Source organism: Apteryx mantelli, chromosome 5 (genome assembly GCF_036417845.1).
Source record: "Apteryx mantelli isolate bAptMan1 chromosome 5, bAptMan1.hap1, whole genome shotgun sequence".
Taxonomy (NCBI): domain Eukaryota; kingdom Metazoa; phylum Chordata; class Aves; order Apterygiformes; family Apterygidae; genus Apteryx; species Apteryx mantelli.
This window is the reverse complement of record NC_089982.1, coordinates 80,304,944-80,326,103: the sequence shown is the minus strand read 5'-3', so window position 1 is coordinate 80,326,103 and position 21,160 is coordinate 80,304,944. Positions and strand designations below refer to the sequence as shown.

Here is a 21,160-nt window from a genome sequence, read left to right as displayed (position 1 = left end):
GCAGGATTTGCCCCTCTGAGGAGGCACGGGGAGGTCTCCTGCCCCTGGCCACACACCCAAAACCAGGCGGAAGAGGGTGCCCACACGGGACGCCCTGACAGCAAGCTTCCCCCCGACGCCGCGGCGACCTGAGGGCCCCCCAGGAGGTGCTCGGCCGCAGGGCTGGTCCCCACAGAACCGGACACGCGGCCCCCAGACACGAGGTGCCACCGTCCCTGCAAGGGGCACACGGAAAACGGTGGTGCTTTTTCACTCCCTTTAATTTGGAGGGTTTTTAATTAAGTGTCGTGGGAGGTTTGTTGTTGCTGCTCTTGGAGAAGGGGGGAAGAGCGCCGATCGAGCATCTCGATTTTCATTGTTTAAACCGCAAAAAAAATAAACCGAAAAAATTTCAAATTTTCCTCACAGAAGATTTAAGGGAGACCCTACCCTTCCCCTGCAGGCCTATTTGTGGTTCTGGATATAGCTCTGAATATGACCGAAAGATGGGTCGGAGCCACAGACCGCCCAGGGGGAACATCCAGCTTTGAGCTTCATAAAAACCCACTGTTCATAAAACTGCCGCCAAAGTACCTCGCAAAAGAGCGACGGTTCCACTTCCCTTTTATGGATTTAATTAAAATTGGTTAAAGACGCTAAAAACATTTCATGAAAGCCAAGATATTTAATGATAGTTCTAGATAAAGATCGAAGCACTCTCAGACTGCAGTCAAGGCTGACGCTGTCGGCGCTGGTTTGAGGTTAGGCCTAATTAATACTAAAGAATATAATAGCCCCTTCATAAATTCTCATGTGATGCTTGCCCCTTTGGTTTTAAAGCTTAAGTGCATTTTAAGTGAGATCAATAAAGTTTATAATTGGAATAGTTAGGAGCCTTAGGCTGAAACTAAGTGTCAGCTAAAGTCTGAATCACAACCTGATAGCAACCCGTTATTAAACTTTCTTCTTGGACTTCATTTCTTATATGGTTGTACCTCATCTTTCCTTCTTTCCCACCACCAAAGAATTTATTATAATACATGTTTTAAGAGAGTGCTCTATAAAAGTGAACTTAGTATCACTTATTTACCGGACGTTTCATGTGACAATTCTAAAATCTCCAGTCTTTTAAATACAGAACACACATCAGTGAGCAGCTTTATAAGATTTTATTTTGATTGTTTAAGTCTGCAGAACGCTACTTTTTGTCTCCATTTCATATCTGCTTTATGGATTCTCACCTATTCACAGATGTATTTTCATTTCCATACTGTAAAAGTAAATGAACTTAACATACAAGGTCACTTCTTTGCTAATGAAAACAAAAGATGAGAGGACAGAGGAAAAGAAAGAAAGTATCACCTTTAAAACAATAATTGGTCTGCAAATATTTCAGCTTGCACTACCTTTTAGACTAGCAAAGGGTCTGGAAAGACAAGCAGGAAGCCAAAAACTGTAATGTTCTGCTGTCACAGTGCTCTCTAGAAGACCTTTTTTAAGAATGTCCTTTTACTTGCTAATCAAGTGGTGAAATGGATCATCTTATAGCCACCTCCAACCAAGTCAGATTTATCTTAAATTTTCTTAAATTACAAACCTTCTTACACTACTGCTGCTCAGACGAGCTCATTATCTGAATTTTTAACCACAGTTCTGGCATAGAATTTGTACTTGCATGATGCTGTAGCTGCTCTGCTAGCTGTACATAAGCTAGCTAAATTAAAACAAATCAGGTATAGCCATTGAAGCTGCAATAAGTGAAAGGGAAATATATGATTAAGTCATAAACTAGTAAGTTCCTTAGCCACTCAGTGCTACAGTTGCTAAATAATTGAAACAGAAATAATTCTTCTACACAGAAACAGCCTGAAGAATGTAGTGTAAGAATAACTTAAAATATATAGGCACAGATTCAGTGCTTAGAAACAAACCTATGATTAGTATACTTTGGCATACTTCATGAAGACTATAATTTACATAAATAGCTGTGGGAAAGGGCAGATCTCCACTCTGTAGGCTAGTGGTTAGGGTTCATCTGCAAGCAGAAAGTAATTGTTCATCCAGGTCTCTCTCTCTTCCACAGTAATTGTTACAACCACTGATCGTAATGTAACCATAATATAACCAAGGGTGGCCTCAACCGCCATCCAGAACTTGGAATATTTTAAAAGAAAACAGTCGCAATTGTATTTGATGAAAAGCTAGGTGTTACACATACAGAAGAGTATCAAGACGCTCTTAAATTAAGCTCCACAAGGGTTATAGGTGTTTCTCTGTCTGGCATCAGAAACCTGATCAGGCTGAAATGCTAAGCTGTTCGTGCTAGTACAGAAGCAGATGTCTAAGTGAGTAGAGAACTTTAAAATATAGGAAATAGTTTTAGATTTCAATATTAGATATAACAGTCCTCAGCTGAACTTAAATCCTGCCTTAATCATTGAGTCTTTCTTCTAGATTTAGCTTTACATCTGTAGAGGAAAAGCAGGTGATTGATTGATAAAAGATGGGATTCAATGCATAGGATGTAAGAGGGAGCTAGATACTATGATACTGATGGGGAAGGCAGAGTTAGAATAAAAGCAGGGGTAGAAGAAGAAAAGCGTGATAGTTATATGAAATCAGTTTTATTACAGAGAGAGAGTTTGCTAGATTTTCTCTGAGCGTTTTTCATTCCAGAGGTTATTTTCCTAATTCAAAGATAGTTCAATATCTAAATAATGTAAATAATCTGTGTGTTTATATTTAATGTCTTATTAATTCAAATGTAAGGCATTTCATGGCGTACAATTTTTGAATCTATGCATTTACTTTATAACACTTAAACAAGCTTCTTAGCTATAAAGAAATCTTTGAGAGATTTGATTTGCCAGATTCCAACGGAGATAAGGATTAATGTTTGTACAATAGCCCACCACAAAATATTGCTGTTGGTTTGTTCACTTGTCTTCCGAAAGTTCTCTTCGCGTTCCTGATAAGAGAGAAAAAGCATAGTTGGTATTTTTCAGCATCTACATACTTCATGCTGCTAGCCTGGTAACTAGACATGCATCCCTCCTGTAAACGGTAGTGAACAAACACTCTTCATAATGATAAAAAAGAAAGTTTATTCTTCTTATCCATAAGGTTGTCAGATTTGCTTATCAAAACCGAGAAGCAAATACACTGTTGTCCTGAAGCAGAATTGCAAGCAGAAGTTTCCTGCGTTCTCAAAATATGTTCTGTATTAAATATGTTCCATTAGCACATGCTTAAGATGTTTTAGGCTTACAGTCAGTTTCATATTGCATTCAAGGATAAAACTCAGGTGCCAACCAGGATCTTTTTGCACCCAAATTTCTTTCCTGAGGAACCAGATAATACATTTCAAACACATGACTGCACGCATATCTGAAGAAAGTGCAGACAATCGGTGTACTCTTGTTTGAAGGAGGGCTTTTTTTCTAACTGCAGAGAGACACATGAATGCACACTCTATCATTTCCTTACCCACCCCAATAAAGTTTAGTCCAGCATGGAAACAACAGCTGGCAACAGCACCAACAATGGTACCAGCCACCTGCTCAGCTGCTGTTATTGACTCTGACCAAGAAAACTATATTTAGAAATTCCTGCTTTAAAATAACATATATTGTTATAAGCATGAATTCACAGTGATTAATTAGTTTTTATGTTCTTTCACTTTACAGAGTAAACAAAATTTGCAAGCTAATGTGGGTTTTTTTGGTCAAATATTACTAGATTTTTTATGAGTTAATGAAAAATAATACTGCAATTAAATAATAAACCTTGTAATACTTTATAAAATAAATAACCCTCTGTGCATTATTTTTTAATATTTCAATTAGGAAATACATACTCTTTCATAGTTTTGTTCTTTGGATATGTGATGAATTTGCTCAATCAGATGTCCCAGTCTAAAGTTAACTTCATTCACTTTGTCTTTGGCTTGAGCAACAGCTTCATCCAGAAAATGTTCTCCAACTCTAATGTCCAAATGGATACGCTGTGAACATAAAAAATATTCTCATGACTGTATATTTTCCCCATTTTCAAATTCCTTAGAAAAAAAGAAGCAAAAGACAATTTTTTTTAAGCTTATTATGGGAAAATGGTTTTAATTACTTATAGGAATCCTTACTAAAGTTAGAATCAGCTGTGATATTTAAAGTATTTCTTAATTTTATTTTGAAATTAATTATACAAATTTAAAATCTTCACTAATGTTAGGGCATTGTTTTATACTAATATTGATTCAACCAGTATGAAAATGTTTTCTGTTCTTTGTCCAGACTAGTAAAAAAAAGGAAAATTATTAGGACTGCTCCTTGCATTTCACATTCCATCCTAATATTACAGAAATCACATTCTTCAATAGCACTGCAGAAACCTTTTAATAAATGTGCTTGTAGGTTTCCTCTGCCTAAAGTTAGGAATATAATACTGGAAGGAGACCAGCTGTATCATTAATTGCAATGTTCTCATAGATGTTTACGCAGAACAATCCATAAGGTATCTATTTTATGTCTCCACACACCTTATCGGGTATGAAATGACTTCCAGTATCCTGTTGTAATTGCAAGATCTATAGCAAATATATCCCAAAACCTCAAAACTGTAGACCCATAGAAAGAAAACAGAAGAATGTAACTTGCAGTATTATAAAACTGATTTGGGTTTAAATAAAAATCTTTGCTAAAAATAAAAGGGGAAGTGACCCCAGAAGCCAGCTCATAACTAAGAGAAAATAAAAGTTTTAGCCCACCAGATAGCCTGCAGAAATCCTAGAGCTTGGTATTGACACAACAGAAGTTTGTTCCACAACAAATGGAGACTCTATCTTCTTTCAACTCTCTTTTAGAGTTAGTTAATTGAACATCCAGAAGTTCCTATCACAACCTTATGATAGCCTTTGTCCATGAATTTATGAAGCTTTGTTTTGAAGCAGTTTAGATGCCACCACTGCATCTGGTTCTTCCAGAAGTCCACTTGATTTAATTTAGCTTACAGAATGCTTTTCCTTTTCTGATTTTTATTCCTGCAGATATAATTATAGAAAGCAATATTTTTCTTTTTAATTTTTGCATTGTTAAACTAAACAAACAGTGCTTTTTAACTTTAGCTGTTAATCTTCTCCTTCTCTGCATTTTTTAAATAGGATGACCAAAACTGTACATGGAATTCTAAATGGCATCTAGCCAATGACTTGTAAAATGGTATTAATACCTCACCATCTATACTAAATAAAAATCTCCTAATATATGCTCAGAATTACATTGATGATTTGTATTTATACATGACCAATCAGTACTTTATCTCCCTTATTTTCTCCAGTTGATGCACTTTAAAAAATTATTAGTAGAACCTAAGTGCTTTTGCAATGTGTACGATTAAATTTCAACTCATTTCCACAAGAACAGCCCATAAGAACACCTAATTATTTCTGTGTAACAGTCCCTCTACAGTACAATTAATATTTCTCAGTTTTGCGTCAACTACGTGTTTCCAAAGTGTGCATCTAGCATGGGATTTAGTTTAACTCACTTCACAGATTTACAAGATGTATATATCTAGCTGGTTATCTAATCCATTTTTATAGTCACTGAAAGAAAAAGGCAACTCAAGAAAACAATTCTTCTCATGCATTTTAGTCAACTACCTTTTGAGAAGAGGCATATAGATAACATTTTTAATACAGTGTTTATGAAATTGTTTGCTGAAATAGAAGTAGATTAGAGTCATGATATCACCTTTGATGGCCCTTTTTTTCCAAATCTGCTTTAAGACCAACTTCATTGGCAATATCAAGAATGGTAATATGTTCTTAATTTTAATATCTTTCAGAAATTTAAATGCTAAATTTTCTGAAAGAATTCAGTCAAAATAGTGGAGCCATGGAATATGATAAGTAGTTTTGCAACAGTATTTGTCTTAGTCTTATATATCTATCCTTTTTAACCAAATGGCTCTTCTTATTGATCAGAATCTTTTCATATTCAAAGCACTGTACAAACATTAAATCAATCTATAGTTATTAGTCTTACCTCCTTAATCTTGATTTCTTACATATTAGAACAGAGTCTCTTTATCTCTTCATCTTCATAGCTCTAGATTTATCTTCTTTAGATGCCTTCTTTATCCACTAGGAAATGTGGGATTATCTCCTAGAAGTTGAACCAACTTCTAATCTAATTTTTTAAACTCTGCAGTTTGTCTACAATAGATACTATTATGATGAAGAATATTTAAGAAATACACTTACCAGTTTACTTCCTGCAAATGCCACAAGCCTTGTGGAGTTCGACTGTAAACAGATAACATGCTCCCCAGATATATAAGATGTAAAAGAAAATGTTGCTTGTGGCCCATACAGTTTTCTCAATAGTACCTGTAATTTAGATATTATGTATATTGAGTATTTATTTAAGTTCTATGTATACTGATAAAACAATCAAAAAACAGTACTGTGTGTTTCATGTAAAAATACTAAATTGATTAATCCCCTGAAAACAGTAAATTAATCTGAATTTCAGAATAGATTTAGAGAATAATAAACAATTTTAGCTCACAGTACCAAAATGCTATGAATATGTGCAGTGGACAAAAGCCAATGTTCTCTAAAATAAGCATTTAAAGTTTGAAAACTAAGACCTTATTTAGACACAGAAATAAGTAGTCTATTGTTGAAAAAGCTCAGCACCTCATGGCAGTGCAGGCAATTGCTATGGATGGTGGCTATATGCAGCCTCATGGTTAACTTCACTTTTGCAGTTTAATTTATTATCAGCCTTTCTTTCAGCTGCTCAAATACTTTCTGTACCATTTTGCTTCATAAGTGAGTTTACATTCCTTTTAAATCTATTGTGTTTTCGCAATTATATCTTTGTTTTTTTAACGACATATTGTTTTCTGAATCTAGTAGTAATGTAAAAAGTCTTGCCAAGATTAAAGAAACAGAGGGAAAAAAGGCAAAAACCCTGGCTGATTAAAATAAAATTTCTAAAACCATACAAATAATTACTAGACATTGCCATTTGTATTTATTCTGAAGGCAGCCAGAAGGTGCTTATACTTTTCAACATCAAAATATTTAATTAGCTGATATACTATGATTTTACATTTTACAAAAAAGTGTCCATTTTTTTAGATAGTGTTGCCTTCCAGTGCCAAAGGTCAATATATAAACCCTACAGAAATGTTCACGATAACAGATTTACCTCAGCAGTAGGAGTTGTGACAGTCACAAACATTCCCAAACCAGGAGCAGACTCAAGAAACTCTTGCTCACGTATATCCCACTGTTGTACTTTGTAATTTCCTGAATAAAAACATAGATGCACATCTTCTAAACAAAAAATAGCTTAATAGTAAACATCTTTATTATTTTTTATATCCATTATTATTTTTATATCCAAAAATATGGATATAAATGATTAATAATAAAACATGATAGGTATTTCATAGACTTATGCCTAAAAATTGCTCGGAGGCATTTTATAACACAATGTGAAATGCAATGAAGTTTATACTACAGTAGAAATTTTTCTAGAATACTATAAGAATGGTTGATTGACAAATAATACTTTTTGATTACCCCTAAGGCTCTGGCAATATTAGCATCCAGAAAGAATTCAGAGACCTCCAAAAGAGGGTGTAGGTACTGTACCCAAATTACATTTTTAAGATTGTCTTTCACGTAGATCCCAATATTTGTAAAAGCTGATTACATACTTACTTTGACTGTCCTCTTTTAATCTTACCTTTCCAATATAGTAGAAAGAATTTAATGGGCTTATGATACCCCAAGTGGAATGGTACTTTAGTATGTCTTGAATTGCTTCTTCCCAGCTAGTGTTAAGCAAAAAAAGTAGCTCTCCCATTCATATGGGGAAACCATGTTACAGAAGTTCTGGTATGAATGACTAAATCAATTAGAATATGTAAAAGCACATGTCAAAATAGCAATTCCACTGCCATAAAATTAGAAGATAATTTTTTTCTTAATCCAGTTAAAGATGCTGAAAACTTGCACTGCTAAGTTAGATTTGTATGTGTAATGTACACACACAATGTGCGATGACACTTTGGCTTGCCCCGGCTGCAGGGGCTTATTTTCACTGTGCCCTCTTTCTTATCACCACAATTTTACCATACTTACCAGTCACAGATTTTCCTGTTACATTACAAGCTATTTTTATTATTGCATACTTTAGATCATCATTAAAGAGCAATGACAGGTACCTACCAATTACCAAGGTGTCACTGGGAACGTCCTCAATTATACATTTCTCTTCTCTTTCTCCACTATGAAAATACAAAGCAGGTGAGAAAGAAATCCAGAAGTTCATAAGAAATCCTATTAATTGGCTTTTCATGATTTTTATGTATCCCAGTTGTACTGAATTTGAAGATGACTATTTACAAATGTATGTAGTCCTGTAGCTGTTCCTTGTTTGCTGCTTATCAGTGTGTTTTTGAGAGAAAAAAAAAAGCTGTGAGAAAAGACAGCTGGTGGTTACACATTTAGAAACAACTACAGTATGTTCCACAGAATGAGATAACAAGAAAGAGATAATATGTAAAGTCTTTCTTCTTTCCCAGCATCTGGATCAAAATTTTATTCTATACACATAGAGGAATATGGAACTGAAAAGGTACTTGAGATCAGTACCCTAGATTACTGTAAGCAACCTCTTGGGCTATCTATCTCTTTCCATCAGCTACTCAAATTTCAACTTAAAATGAATTTGTTTTTCTTGTATCATTTCCCATTTATCCTGCCTGGTTATTCCAGAGCTTCACTCCTCCCTTATCTAGAAATTTTGTAATTTCCAACTTAAATTATTGGAAATATATATACCTATGCAAAAAACATACAGACTACATAAAATGGCTGAAAGAAATATGAAGAAGAAAGTCAAAAGAACCTGATTAATAAAATAGTCTGAAACACTAAGTGATATGATACAGCAGAAAAATTTAGAATTAACACTTTATCTAAATAAGATTTTTTTGCATTAGAATGTCTTTTTCTTAGATACTACTTAACAAATTCTCTAAAGAAAGTTATAGTATAATTCAAACAATTATTGAGATTTTATTATTGCCCTCTCTAGTATCACAAAGCCAATAATCTATATGCCTGATGCCTGACCGAGTTACTGCTCAAGTGTTCCTCGTCCTTTAAACTGAGATACCTGTGTCTGAGAAGCTGGCCTCGGGGTGAGAGGATACACAATCATTTTCCAGTGGGGAAGACCCACCTTTGGGATCATTGCCTTATTCAGAAGCTCGCTGCACTCCTGCCATAAGACTTCCATCTCTCTACAGTCTGATCACTGATTGTCCCCATCTCTGCCTTGTTTTTCAGCAGCACCTGGCATTTTCAGGTGAGATTGTGCAGTGAAGTCCTTGAACGTGTCTTTGATGAAGCTCTCAGTTCACTTCAGAGGTCTTTCACCTTGCCTTCAAGATGGAGGATGTAAGCTGCCTCTACTGCACACACACACGTGCTGTGTATGTCATACTCAGTGCATTCGACTGGTAACACCATCTCCTTGTCGGACTTCCAGCAGCAGTTTTTTTACTTGAAAAGATGGATAGGTAATTGGATTTTCTTTCGTGTTTTGCTTTTGTATAACTGTGAATTGCTGAGCTGCACAAGTTGATCCTCAACACTATGTGCAGACCAAAGGATCGTGACTGGCCCTTTCCCCTTACTGTTCAACACTTTCTCTGTTTCCTTCTTCACCTACCTCATAAAACGTCCTGTTTGCATTTATTGCATTATAACCATGAATTTATTAATCAGATACTGTAATTGAGATCACCTGATAAAATTCTCACTGATGTCAGTTTGTAACTCCCATGCTCTGAGATTAGTTTATCTTTAGCAAACTCTACTGTAAGGTTTGGAATTATTTTTGTCAATTGACTCTAAATACTGTGCACTCAACTTTTGACTAGGCAAGATGTATTGTCTAGTGAAGTTTTAGAAATTAATTCAGTTTTTATTTGGCTACATTTATATTAGTAAATAAAACCATATCCCTCTCCCTATCCATTTCTGAGCAGCCCTTCTGAGAACCTGAGATTCTACTAGTGCTAGTAGCCATAGAATTGGCTCCATCATACTACAAGACCATTTCTTTTCCTTGTATCAAGAAGGAAAGGAGGACAGTGACTCATCCTTTATTGCTGGAACATAAATACCTAAAATTTCAGGATAGTAGCTCTTACTGGATTATTGCATATCTGAAAACAAAAACTGATTCCTGTTTATTGACTTTCACTGAACCTGCTATCTATGAAGTTGTCCAAGTAAAAATGTTTTTGTCTAACACTGGCCCAGGCTCACAACTATTATCAATTCAGTCTGTTCCACATCACAAAGTATCTTCACCAAAGTTCTGGTTCAAGTATTAGTGCACTTCAGGCAAAATACAGTATACCTATAGTGATAAAGAGACAGTCAAAGGCCAGGAACCTTTGATGCTCACTCTTATTCTTATAAACACTAATTCTTTTTAGTCACAGATCACACCAGTCCCTCTTGTATCCTGACTTATCTACAAAGAATATCCTGATTTTTCGCAATCAGTGAACACTAAGCTGCTTCTCTGGATGTCTGCAGGGAAGCTACAGCCCACAGGAAAGCAAAAATGTAGACATAGCTTCAGTTGTCAGATGAGCTTTGATGTATTCACAGCTAACTGTTCTTAAATTTCTTTTCAGGCAATGGACAATCTGTTCTCAGTAATCAGGTACTCTATAACACTATGGGAATTGAAATTGGTATCCATAATTTTTGTAAGACCTCAGTTCAAGCCTGTGGTAACCTTTTTGCTGCTACACTTACCTCTGAAGGTGTCTTCCATCATTGCAACAGTATCTGCCCGTATAGCTGATTCTTCCTACATGACATTCTTGCTAAAAAAGCATCTTTACAGATCCATTCTAAGTTTCTTTCCAAAGTGTTTTCTGAGATTAGTTTAACCCAAAAAAGAATTTACCTATTCCTTCCCTAAATCCCATGTGGTTAGGACCATGGTATCTTGTCTGCCAGCCATCTGTAACACTGGATATAAGGGAAAAAGGAAGGAAGAGCTCCTCTCTCAGACCAGCAACCAGGGAACTGACTGGATAAGAAACTTTTCCTTAAGGAAAGTTATTTATCACTAATTTGAGTTTCCTGAATTGTGTTGGCCATTTGCATAGTCACTTCCCTTTCCACCCCACCTCCGCCTCTTATTCCTTCTCTCTCAGTGTCCTTTGGGGAATTTTTGCCTTCAGCAGTTTGAGTTAACACTGGGAATGCCCCAGTATCAGTTCATATCTTGTAGGACTGAGATCCTACATTCTGGACTTGTAAGCAGTTGCAAACAAAGATGCTCTTCTACAGGACCTAGCCCTTTGCCTCTTCTGGACGTGGCAAGAAGCAAAACTCTAATGCTTAAAGAACTTTAAGGTTCGTCCAAGGATAGCTTGCAGCTGAGCAAAAATTTATATGTTTGTTTTCCCTAAGTCATAATTTAGACTTGCATCTGAATTCTGCTTAGGACTTTACTGAGTTTAGCCTATGATCAGCTGATCAATCGATCTGAATTTAGTTCCTGCCATCAGAGAATACTTAGATCTGTATTTCAATATATGCTTGCATTTTCTGAGATGATGATAATACTGTGTAACTACATAATAAATAAGTTTAATGGAAAAGAAAACATAAAATGAGGAAAAACTTCTATGAAAAGAAGACAAAGAATGGAAAAGGTGGAGAAATTAACTAAACACAGTATATGGAAATGATAAAGAAATAACACTATTTCCCTAAAATAAACACACATAAAAAATAATCAGGTGATAAAAATGGACACAGGAGAACCTGAAGAAAAATAGATATATAAAAAGAATAAGACAAACAACTTTGAAAAACAGGCAACAGTGGAAATCTGAAGAATGCAAGATGTAGAAATAATAGCTAAAATTTCCTATTCTGAGCTCTAACAGCTAACAGCTGTGTGTTCATCAGTGTTTGTATGACCAGCTTAGGCTAAGCTGATAAAGTCTGAATTTCTCTGGGACTTTACAAGACTTATCTCCTGTAAAAAAATATAGGGAACAGTTTAAATGCTTCTACCCTAAGAGAATACGCTGTGTTCCTTTAAGGGCATAATAAAGTTGTTGGTATTTGACATATTTCAGAATGAACCTACTCAGCCCAAGGTCTCTCATTCAATATCTATACTGTATATTCGTAAAACTGTAGTGTGCTACACTAAAAGCTTTGTTAGCTGACTGTATTTTCTACTCAGCTTTCTTATTTTGAAATTCTTTTCCTAGCTGGTAGCCAAGGCTGTAAGTCACATGTTACTTTCTTCTTACAACAAAGGATTGTTTGAGCATTAAAATTTGCAGTCTGGAACAGTTTCTGGAGAATTATGTTTACTTATATTCATGTATACCTTAATTTCAGATAATTTTAAAACCTCAGTAAGTTTTCTCTGTACAAAGATCATGGTGACACAAGTAGCAACAAACACATTTAAAGAAACATGGACACATTTATTGCGTATATAAAGAGAATGATACAATTTATGTTGTGGTCAGCAGTGTTAACTTTCTATCGATTATTTTTGAGGCGGTTGTCCCATGAGGGACTCACACCAGCCATTAGTCAGTTTTTAAATCACATCTAACACTTTAAATTAAGTTTAGGGTTTTTCTACTAGTATACAAACTTCTGATTTCTGCTTGTAATTTTCTTGGCTAAGTGTCCTTATGGGAGATATTTTTCTCACTTTTGAGAAAAACAAACCTTTTCATGCATTCACAAGACTCAAGACATGTTTTCTTCATTATGTTATTGTCATAATCATACTGCAAACATCTGATCACTCTGAGTAATGTAAGTAGTTTCTGAAGTAATGCACGTTAAACATGTTTAGAAAGACAACAAACACGCCAATAAATTATAATAAACATAATTTAGAGAAAAAAATTAAATTTCTAGGTATAAATAGCTTTAAATCAACAAATTATAGTATTTAAGAACATATTAGCTTAGATTTTGTGATTGAAAGATTTGTTGATATATGTGAACTGCAATCTTTCCAAATGTCTTCTTTTCTGCCACTAGAGGGTACTCCAAGAACTTACAGTATATTTATAACAAGGATTTATCTGCGTTTTTTGTTCTGTAAATGATCAAATACTGTTGTTATACTAAACCGTAGGAATTTAACCCCCCCACAAAATCTTGAGATAAAAAAACTTTCAAAACCAGTCTAAAACACCTTTTCAGTAAAATAGTACAGCGTACCTGAATTAGAAGGAACATTGACTGATATGTAGTTTAAATTTATTTAAACTTATCCTACTTTTAAATTATCTAAATTATTATCTGTTCTTTATTTCAGACACAATTATCTGGTTCACATCCTGTTTCTTCATCCAGATTTGGACAGGGAGTTCCATTATTGGCAGGCTGAAGAAGTACAAAGCGAGTTCTGATCTTGGTCCCTGGTTTTCCACAAGGACCTCTACAGAGACCCCATGAAGACCACTGTGAAACCTCACAGTCCAGTGGTGTTTCTGCAATATACACAATAAAAAGGTAACTTTACAGAAATTTGTGCTTAAGGCAAATACATAGTTGGCAAAGCATTAAGGAATGATGATCAGATAGTGTCCTTTCTTATACAAAAATACATGTGATATTAATAAAATCCATATGTTGTCTAATAAATAAAAGCATTTGTTTTCAGCTCCTGAACTCATGGATATAGATATTATTATTATTGCAGTCTACAGACTGTTTGAGGTACTAAATCAGTGAGTGTAGATATTACTTATTGAACTGAAATTATAAAATTCACATCGAAGAAACCTATGTTTGAAATGATTGCATTCAAATGATTGCATTCAAAACATTTACTATCAATGTGATAATTCATTTACCATTGCATGGCTTACTAAAAACATCAGAATTAAATCTTTTATCTGGTTTATTTCTTCCTAGATAGATATTGTTCCTTAAGTTGTTCATATCAAACTCCATTTAACTCTTGTTCCAATTTGCTTCACAAGTAAAGAAAATTTCCATTTTTTAGCATTATATCATCTTGCTATTTTTTGGCATGTGCACTGCAGTTCTCATCACCAACAAAGATATCCTATAACTATAAACCTTTTAATTCTAAAAGGGTTTTTAATGTACTTTTAATTTACTGTAACCAAAGAAGTCAGAAACTCTAGAGTACTTTGCATAACATATCCTTGTATTGTAAATATCTCTCATGAAAATACAGATGCTTATTCCTTAGCAGGTTAAATAACAATATTGCTTGTCAGAGGAAATTGCATCAGTACTGTTTATGACAGCATTTGAGGATAAAATAGCTGTGCACAAACCCAGCTCTAAATGGTGCACTGAACATGTGACCTCTGGTATAAACTTCCGTCACTGTGCTTCCTCTTAGAAGACAACTGACCACTTCTGTTGTAGTCTCTGATTCCCATGCTCCTAGTGAGAATGTGGGACATGATTTGATCTCTGGTAATTGAATCTGTCCTTTTGCCTCTGGAATAAGTTTTTGAATAGACTGATGTACTGGTTAATACACAGTGAAGTGGGGGTATATGATTAGAAATGTTTTTTGAAATACCATATTTTAAATACATTGCTTTAACTTTATATCCTAAATAGGGCCAAATGTTCCTGTTCCAGTCTGTGTAGAGAATGAGCTTTATTTTACTGGTTGTGAGGTGACTTTAGCACAGAGCTATAGGCATGCAATCTTCATTCCGGAGAAGCCCTTCTTGGAACATGGCAGCAATTCTAGGAATACACTGGGGATTTAGCCCATTGCTCTCTCACATAGGATTTGGAATGTCAATCTTCTTATTCTTAACTCTTTCTCTTACATTTACATTTACTTTATAAAAAGCCACTAGACAAATGTAAAGAGAATATCCAGGTAGACACCATCCATCTGTTGTCTTTCCCTCAGAGCAAATGTAGTAGTTGTTGATCTGGAGATTTGAAAATTACATTTAAGACTGACTTGAGTCAGTAGTTTGTACACCTTCCTACCCAAAAAAAGGTTATTTCCTAGCTTTTTAAGGAAAAAAAAAAAGAGAGAACAATCTTTTTTATGTGGGGATGTGTGTTGCTATCATATATATGTCAAAGTCAATTTCAAACCCTCTGACCCAGAAAGAGACAACAATAATACTTCTTTTGCTCCATCATCATGCAAAAACCCATGGAGGAGTATTTACTTCAAAATTTACAAAGAATTTGGGGAACTCTGATTCTGAATCAAGTATTGTTTATTTCTCATAAAATTCACAGATCTACACTGATACTAAGACTTGAATAACCCTCACTGTGGATCTAACCCAAATGTTTAGACTCTAGCTCAGATATGAAATTCATTCCTTATTGTTCTTTCAGATACTCTCTTCTGTGTCAACTGGCTTGTTTTATTTCCTGTGCGTGAGTCTGGAAATTATTTCTATGCAGATAGACTATTCAGCCTAACCGCATCTGCATCACCTGCCAGATTTCCACATATTTTCTGAATGAATGGAAAAAAGAGAATTGAGCATATCAAAGTAATAATCACTCACCTGAGACAGAGTCTAATATTTCATTGCTTTGAGCTGGCAGATTAAGATTAAAGACAGGAAGACCTGGTTGGTTTTTCTTTAATTTCAGCATTGTTACTTGAGCAATAGGTGGCAAAATTTTGAGTTTGGGATAATAAAATGAGTTTGCCGGGTGACTTGGAGAGGAACAAGTGATCTGTGAATGAAAAAGGGAACCTCAAAGGAAGTACATCATAATATCAATTAAAAAAAAAAACCTTTAACATCATGTTTACACATTACGTGATACTTCTTGGCAAGTAAAATGCACCAGTCTACAAACCCCAACATGCAGAACTACTGCAGATAATCCCAGATCCTTTGTGCAAAATACTCTGGGAACTGGGCACAATGAATTGTGCCAACCTTTGGATGGAGGACTGGGGTGGGATGTGTTGAAAACTCAGAGTAATGTATGAAATGGTTTGATGGGGAAAGTGGATATTATTACAAGGTGGAAAATGCTAGAATTTACAAGAGTATTAAATGATAAAATATTAAGTATGCTATAGCAGCTGTCATATGGATACAGGAGGTCAAATGTAGTTGGTTTTCAGCTTCTCCATTTTTTCTCATTACTCATTAGTACAGCATTTGGCTGTAGAAAAGTTGACCTTAAACATGAGAAAGGATTGTCTGAATGCTTATGGTATTCAAAACTGCTGAATCAAGATGCTCTGTTTCCTACCACCTTTAAATGACAAAAGCAAAGTATGAGGAATACAGAGCATAGAGTGAGAAAAGAGGTTGAAAGTGGGGGCACTGCTGTAGCAGCAAAAAAGTTCTCCTCTGCTTTCCCTTGGCTCCCTTCCCTCAAATCTAAGTTTCAGGTTTCAGCAATTTTTTTAACTGAAAACTCCCACCCCACATCAGTACATGCAACAATTCTCTACTTTCTGCTTTTCTACGAGATTTCCCATTTAGATACATATTTAGTTCTGACAGGACTTTTGTGAATATTTTGATTTCCTTATTGCTTTAACAGTCATTAAAAATCATCTTATAATACTCATACTTTACGTTAATTATTTTAAATGTAGGCCAAATTTTCATGATCCATCTACGTTTACCTAAATGAATTGGAAAGATATAGAAAATAAATAAAAGCTGTAGAGTTATCAGCTATGCAGAAAATATACATAGCATCATCACTCCCAAATACTGAAGTCAGTTTTGCAAGAAAGAGTCTACTGTGTAATTATAAGATAATTGGTCTCTTAAAGGGAGTACTTAAAGTATATAGCGTAATGTGATAAACCATGGACATATACCTACCTCTGTAACTGTGTCCTGTGGAATAGTGGCAAAATTTGGAGAGGAAAATGTGAAACCACTGTCAGTTCCAGCATCATATGGAAATAGATCTACTGATATTTCTTCCATCCAGTGGTCTCCTTCACAGAGATTTAGGCTGTCAATACCCACAAACCAGTCAGGACTTGGCACAATTCGTACAACAAATGAAACCTAATGAAACAGAAAGATCCATCAGGATTTCATCACTTATTTCAAAATGTTCCAGTCATATTTATGATAATTTTGTAAAGAGGAAGAGTAAAATAGAACATTACTTTTGAAAATTCTAAAATAAAAACTATACAGCGCTCCTTGCATTTTGGCAGACTTTTTTTAGTAACATAATTGCATTATATTGTTCTTACCAGTGAGAATTCAAATATTTAATTTTGTCTGCTGGTGACATGATATAAACCTTTAAAATCAATATGTTAATTACTTACTAAGGGATGTCTTGAATGCACTTCTAATTCAGTGGAGGTTTGTCCTGTACCACTGGAAATGGCAGGAGCAGAGAAGATTCCATGTACACTTTGAATTTTCTCTCCAGCTTCTTCTATTTCCTTCATTAATGCCCATGCTTCACCCTTTTCAGCAAAATCACGAACACCATTGCTGGCATATTCGTTTTTTTTCCACATGCCGTAGTCAGAACTATGAGTAACACCTATTTGAGTGAATACATTGCATGACATAAAAGTCTGTTTTAGATTGTCCTTTTTTCTTCAACTTCTCTGTTTTATTTCTGAGGTTAAAAATTTTGTGTATAAAAATGAGTGGACACTAAAACATTCAACTTATCACTGTTTATTTCAGCTTTAGCCAATTGAAAACGGAAGTCAACTGAAAACAGCTGCAGATTTTGAAAGCATTGTAGATACTGCAATTTGTGCATTTCATTCCTAGTATCTCTGGCTATTTTCTTTCTTTTTGCATTAGTTGGCTTAAAATTGAATATTAAGAAGAAACAATAATCACAGTAGTCAAGAGATTTATCTGTTCTTAAAACTGTACATACTTCACTTACCTAGCATTGATGACCACTGTGCTGGGGGCCTATAAAGTGGATACTGCTTAGGGAAAGCAGTCTGACTCCATTTCCCGGTAAAAGTTATGCTGTACTTAGCCAGTTCCTCTGCTGTGCAAATAGAATCATCACCCACAGGCAAGCTGCTGGCATAACCTAGAATTGTTATAAGCAATGTCCAGATAACTTTACAGGAGCAGTGGACAAACATCAGGTTTTCCATTCCCTTCCACATGAAAAGATAAAAAAAAGATTGTTAGCCATATTAGTCACCCTAAACTCAAAATTGAATAACGGTTACCTATTAAAATGTAACATAGGATAAGTTATAACAAAACCAAAGCCTATATCCAAAACACTAAAAATTGTTATGCTTCTAAAAACATTATTATAATGCTTCCAGATTTGATATTTCCATGCTATATACAACAAATCTGTAACCCTACCCAGGACAAGTGTTTCTAATGAAAATAAAAATATCTTAACCTTGTTCATAGTACTACCTCTGAGAAAATCTGTTTCTGATTTTCTGTTGAAATCTTATTAGAGTCACATCTTGAATTAATTAGAGTAGCAACTGTTTCTGTGGAAAACATTAGTGGTATATTTATTCTTCTAAAGATTAAATTGCAGGTTACTTTGCCAAAAGAAATGATTTATTTTAAATTTGTGTTCTGAAAAGGTTGTTTTATGGCATAATATTTAAAGTCAAATACATTTCAAATTTATATAAATTACTTTGCTGTCATAACTTGTGCATTTAAAAAATACATTATAATCACTTCAGATGGTTAAACTTAAACATTTGTTAAAAATAATATTTTTAAAAAGCTACTGTCATAGGTTGTGCAAATTTTGTTTTTAAATTAATATAGTAATTCCATCAGACTGTTGAACTCAAGCAATTGTTTAAAATAACAGCCTTAAAAAGTTACTTTAAAATGCTTTTGTCCTTTGAGAAAAGTATACAAATGTGACTGAAATGCTAATAATATACAAATTTGTTAAAAGAGCTGTAAATACTCACTAAATATTTCCTCTGGAGCACTGGTAGGGGGAGAGCACCTGCTTTTGCTGGCAGTTGAGCTGGTCTGCAAGAGAAGACAGTAGGAGTCTTGCTATTTATGCCTGAAGAGGATCCCTTTGGTCCAACAATTATTGTAATCTTTAGACTTTCCAGGTTTGCAAAAAGCATGCCATCTTCTTGCTTGCAAGCTTTTTGGATGGACTATCAGAGGTTTCCTGTAGGTCAACTGGTTCACGCTCCTATCAGAAGTCTGTGATGCCGAATACACAAAATGCTTTAAAAAACCTTGAATTCTTACTAACAGTTCAAGTTTTCTGGTGACTGTACAGTTTTCTGTTCTTATTAATGCCTCTAAGCTATACGAATGAACTGATTCCAACACTGAAATAGTTCTAGTGAATACTCTTTAAATGAGAAGCATGTTTTCTTGTAAGTTTTATTGTCTGACAGATGCTCCTTCCAAACATTTACAGAGAGCTTGCTCACTCTCACACACCATATGTATGTGTTCAAATAAAAGGGGTGAGGCAGCTAAAAAAGTCAGAGGAAAAAAAAGTTACATTTCATAATTGCATATACTCACACAGACTGTGTCTCCTGCAAATATGAATTAATTTAAAGTAGTACAGTGTATATTTTTGTGTTCTACAGTACCGTATGCTGGATGATGAAAGGGCTCTGTAACACTGTGGTTTCTTTGGAAAGAGTGGTTTTGGGAAGCTCTGAGATTTTTCTTAGCTGTCTTCAGAGTAAAAACCCCAAATAAAAATCTTATTATTACAGCTAAATCAATAATCCTCTATAACACAGTACACATACTTACTTAACTCACTAAAATTATCTGGCAAAAATTATTTATAATACAATGACCCGATTAAGAAATAATGCTTAATATTTATTTTAGATTCTTCTTCCCACCACCTTTTAAAAAGCCCATAGGGAAAATAAGGGCTTTGTGCCATCCCTATAAGGTTAACAAATTCTATTGTGGCTGATCAACAAAGGAAGTAAGTTCAAAAGTTTACCATGCACCATGAGGGAAGTCTTGCATGGAGTCTTCTTTTCAAATTGTGAGGGATATCACTTAAGTACTTCCACAGATCTCAAATATCATGGTACAGCATATGGAAAAAATAGTTACTGCTCAGATGAAACTCCCAGGCTATCATAGCTTAAATGATGTGTGCTTTCCTCCAGAAGGGGGTTACCAATCAAGCAGAGTTTTATGGCCCTGTAACTGGAAACTTAGTCTCCCTTTTTGCCCCTTCTTCCACCACCCCCACCCCCACCCAGTAAATCAACAGGAAAAGTCCAAAGAATAAACTGAGATGTCTGAATGGCATTTCCATTGATGGAAATGGAATCTCTAGCAACTTTCAGCATAGATGGATTCAGCACCCAATATCCACAGTTCCTGTATGTTTGGATAGCTTTTAGGAATTGCATAACAGGTTAAGCTATCTAGACATGGACATGCCCTTTAATTCTAAGGCCTTTTCCTCCATCCTGTGTTCATGCCACTGAAAATATCCATGTTTTCCATAAATTATTTCTGTTCCAGGAGCCAGACTCCCTAAAATCCACTGGGTAAAGAGACTTCATGGATACTTTTAAACCACGTCTTCACAGTGTTTGTTGCAGGATGATATGTGAATTACATCCAGAATTCCAGATCCACACGTGGTTCCTTAGAGAATTCAGTCTACTTATATCAGAAGGGGGTTATCTTTCCATCCCATTCAGCCCTCTGGAAGAACTATACAAAGGTCCCATGACTATTCAAGTATGTTGCATATAGCACTGTTAAAAAAGAAGTGCTTAAGGATACTACCAAGTCAGAGTTTTAGCTTTAAACTTCAGTCAGTGTTGTTGTAAATATCTTTGTCATCACTATTACTGAGCCAGCTAACCTCACACAGTGAAACTGTGAGGACTCCAGGAAGACACTTAAAATGAGAGCAAAGTGATTAGCTCTGGATCCAGGACAAAACTGATTTAATATGTTAGACTATCTTTCTCCTGTTGAAGAAAAATTGCTGCCAAAAGAAAACAGATTAGATAGTTCTGGTTCTGTGACTACATGTTATGAATTTATCTAGGAACGGGACAATACATGCAGCCTGGATAATTTGGCTCAGATATTATAAGAAGAACATACTAAATGATAAAAGGTACTGAAACATTGG

At 35.0% G+C, this 21,160-nt stretch overlaps 2 protein-coding genes across 2 annotated transcripts; both read right to left on the bottom strand.

The window, feature by feature from the left end:
• Nucleotides 1-2,797: 2,797 nt before the first annotated feature.
• LOC106484137 (transmembrane emp24 domain-containing protein 11-like) lies at nucleotides 2,798-8,351 on the bottom strand. Its single transcript, XM_013942273.1, has 5 exons — nucleotides 8,222-8,351; nucleotides 7,194-7,294; nucleotides 6,239-6,364; nucleotides 3,836-3,982; nucleotides 2,798-2,947 (listed from the first exon to the last, which is right to left on the bottom strand). The coding sequence occupies exons 1-5, from the start codon at nucleotides 8,349-8,351 to the stop codon at nucleotides 2,798-2,800; spliced, it is 654 nt and encodes a 217-aa protein (XP_013797727.1).
• Nucleotides 8,352-12,516: 4,165 nt separating this feature from the next.
• On the bottom strand, nucleotides 12,517-19,283 carry SPON2 (spondin 2). The gene is made up of 6 exons (XM_013942270.2): nucleotides 18,975-19,283; nucleotides 17,948-18,173; nucleotides 17,364-17,587; nucleotides 16,900-17,091; nucleotides 15,607-15,781; nucleotides 12,517-13,566 (listed from the first exon to the last, which is right to left on the bottom strand). The coding sequence occupies exons 1-6, from the start codon at nucleotides 19,140-19,142 to the stop codon at nucleotides 13,388-13,390; spliced, it is 1,164 nt and encodes a 387-aa protein (XP_013797724.1). The 5' UTR covers nucleotides 19,143-19,283; the 3' UTR covers nucleotides 12,517-13,387.
• Nucleotides 19,284-21,160: the final 1,877 nt, after the last annotated feature.

Excerpts from the sequence above, each read along its gene's own strand:
- LOC106484137 (XM_013942273.1), bottom strand. The coding sequence starts at position 8,351 with ATGAAAAGCCAATTAATAGGATTTCTTATGAACTTCTGGATTTCTTTC. Across the intron at positions 7,295-8,221 it reads CAGTGACACCTTGGTAATTG|GAAATTACAAAGTACAACAG; the intron begins GTAGGTACCTGT and ends GTTTTTATTCAG. Across the intron at positions 3,983-6,238 it reads CATTTGCAGGAAGTAAACTG|CGTATCCATTTGGACATTAG; the intron begins GTAAGTGTATTT and ends TTATGTTCACAG.
- SPON2 (XM_013942270.2), bottom strand. The coding sequence starts at position 19,142 with ATGCTTTTTGCAAACCTGGAAAGTCTAAAGATTACAATAATTGTTGGA. Across the intron at positions 18,174-18,974 it reads TGCTCCAGAGGAAATATTTA|GGAATGGAAAACCTGATGTT; the intron begins GTGAGTATTTAC and ends TTCATGTGGAAG. Across the intron at positions 13,567-15,606 it reads AATATTAGACTCTGTCTCAG|AAACACCACTGGACTGTGAG; the intron begins GTGAGTGATTAT and ends TGTATATTGCAG.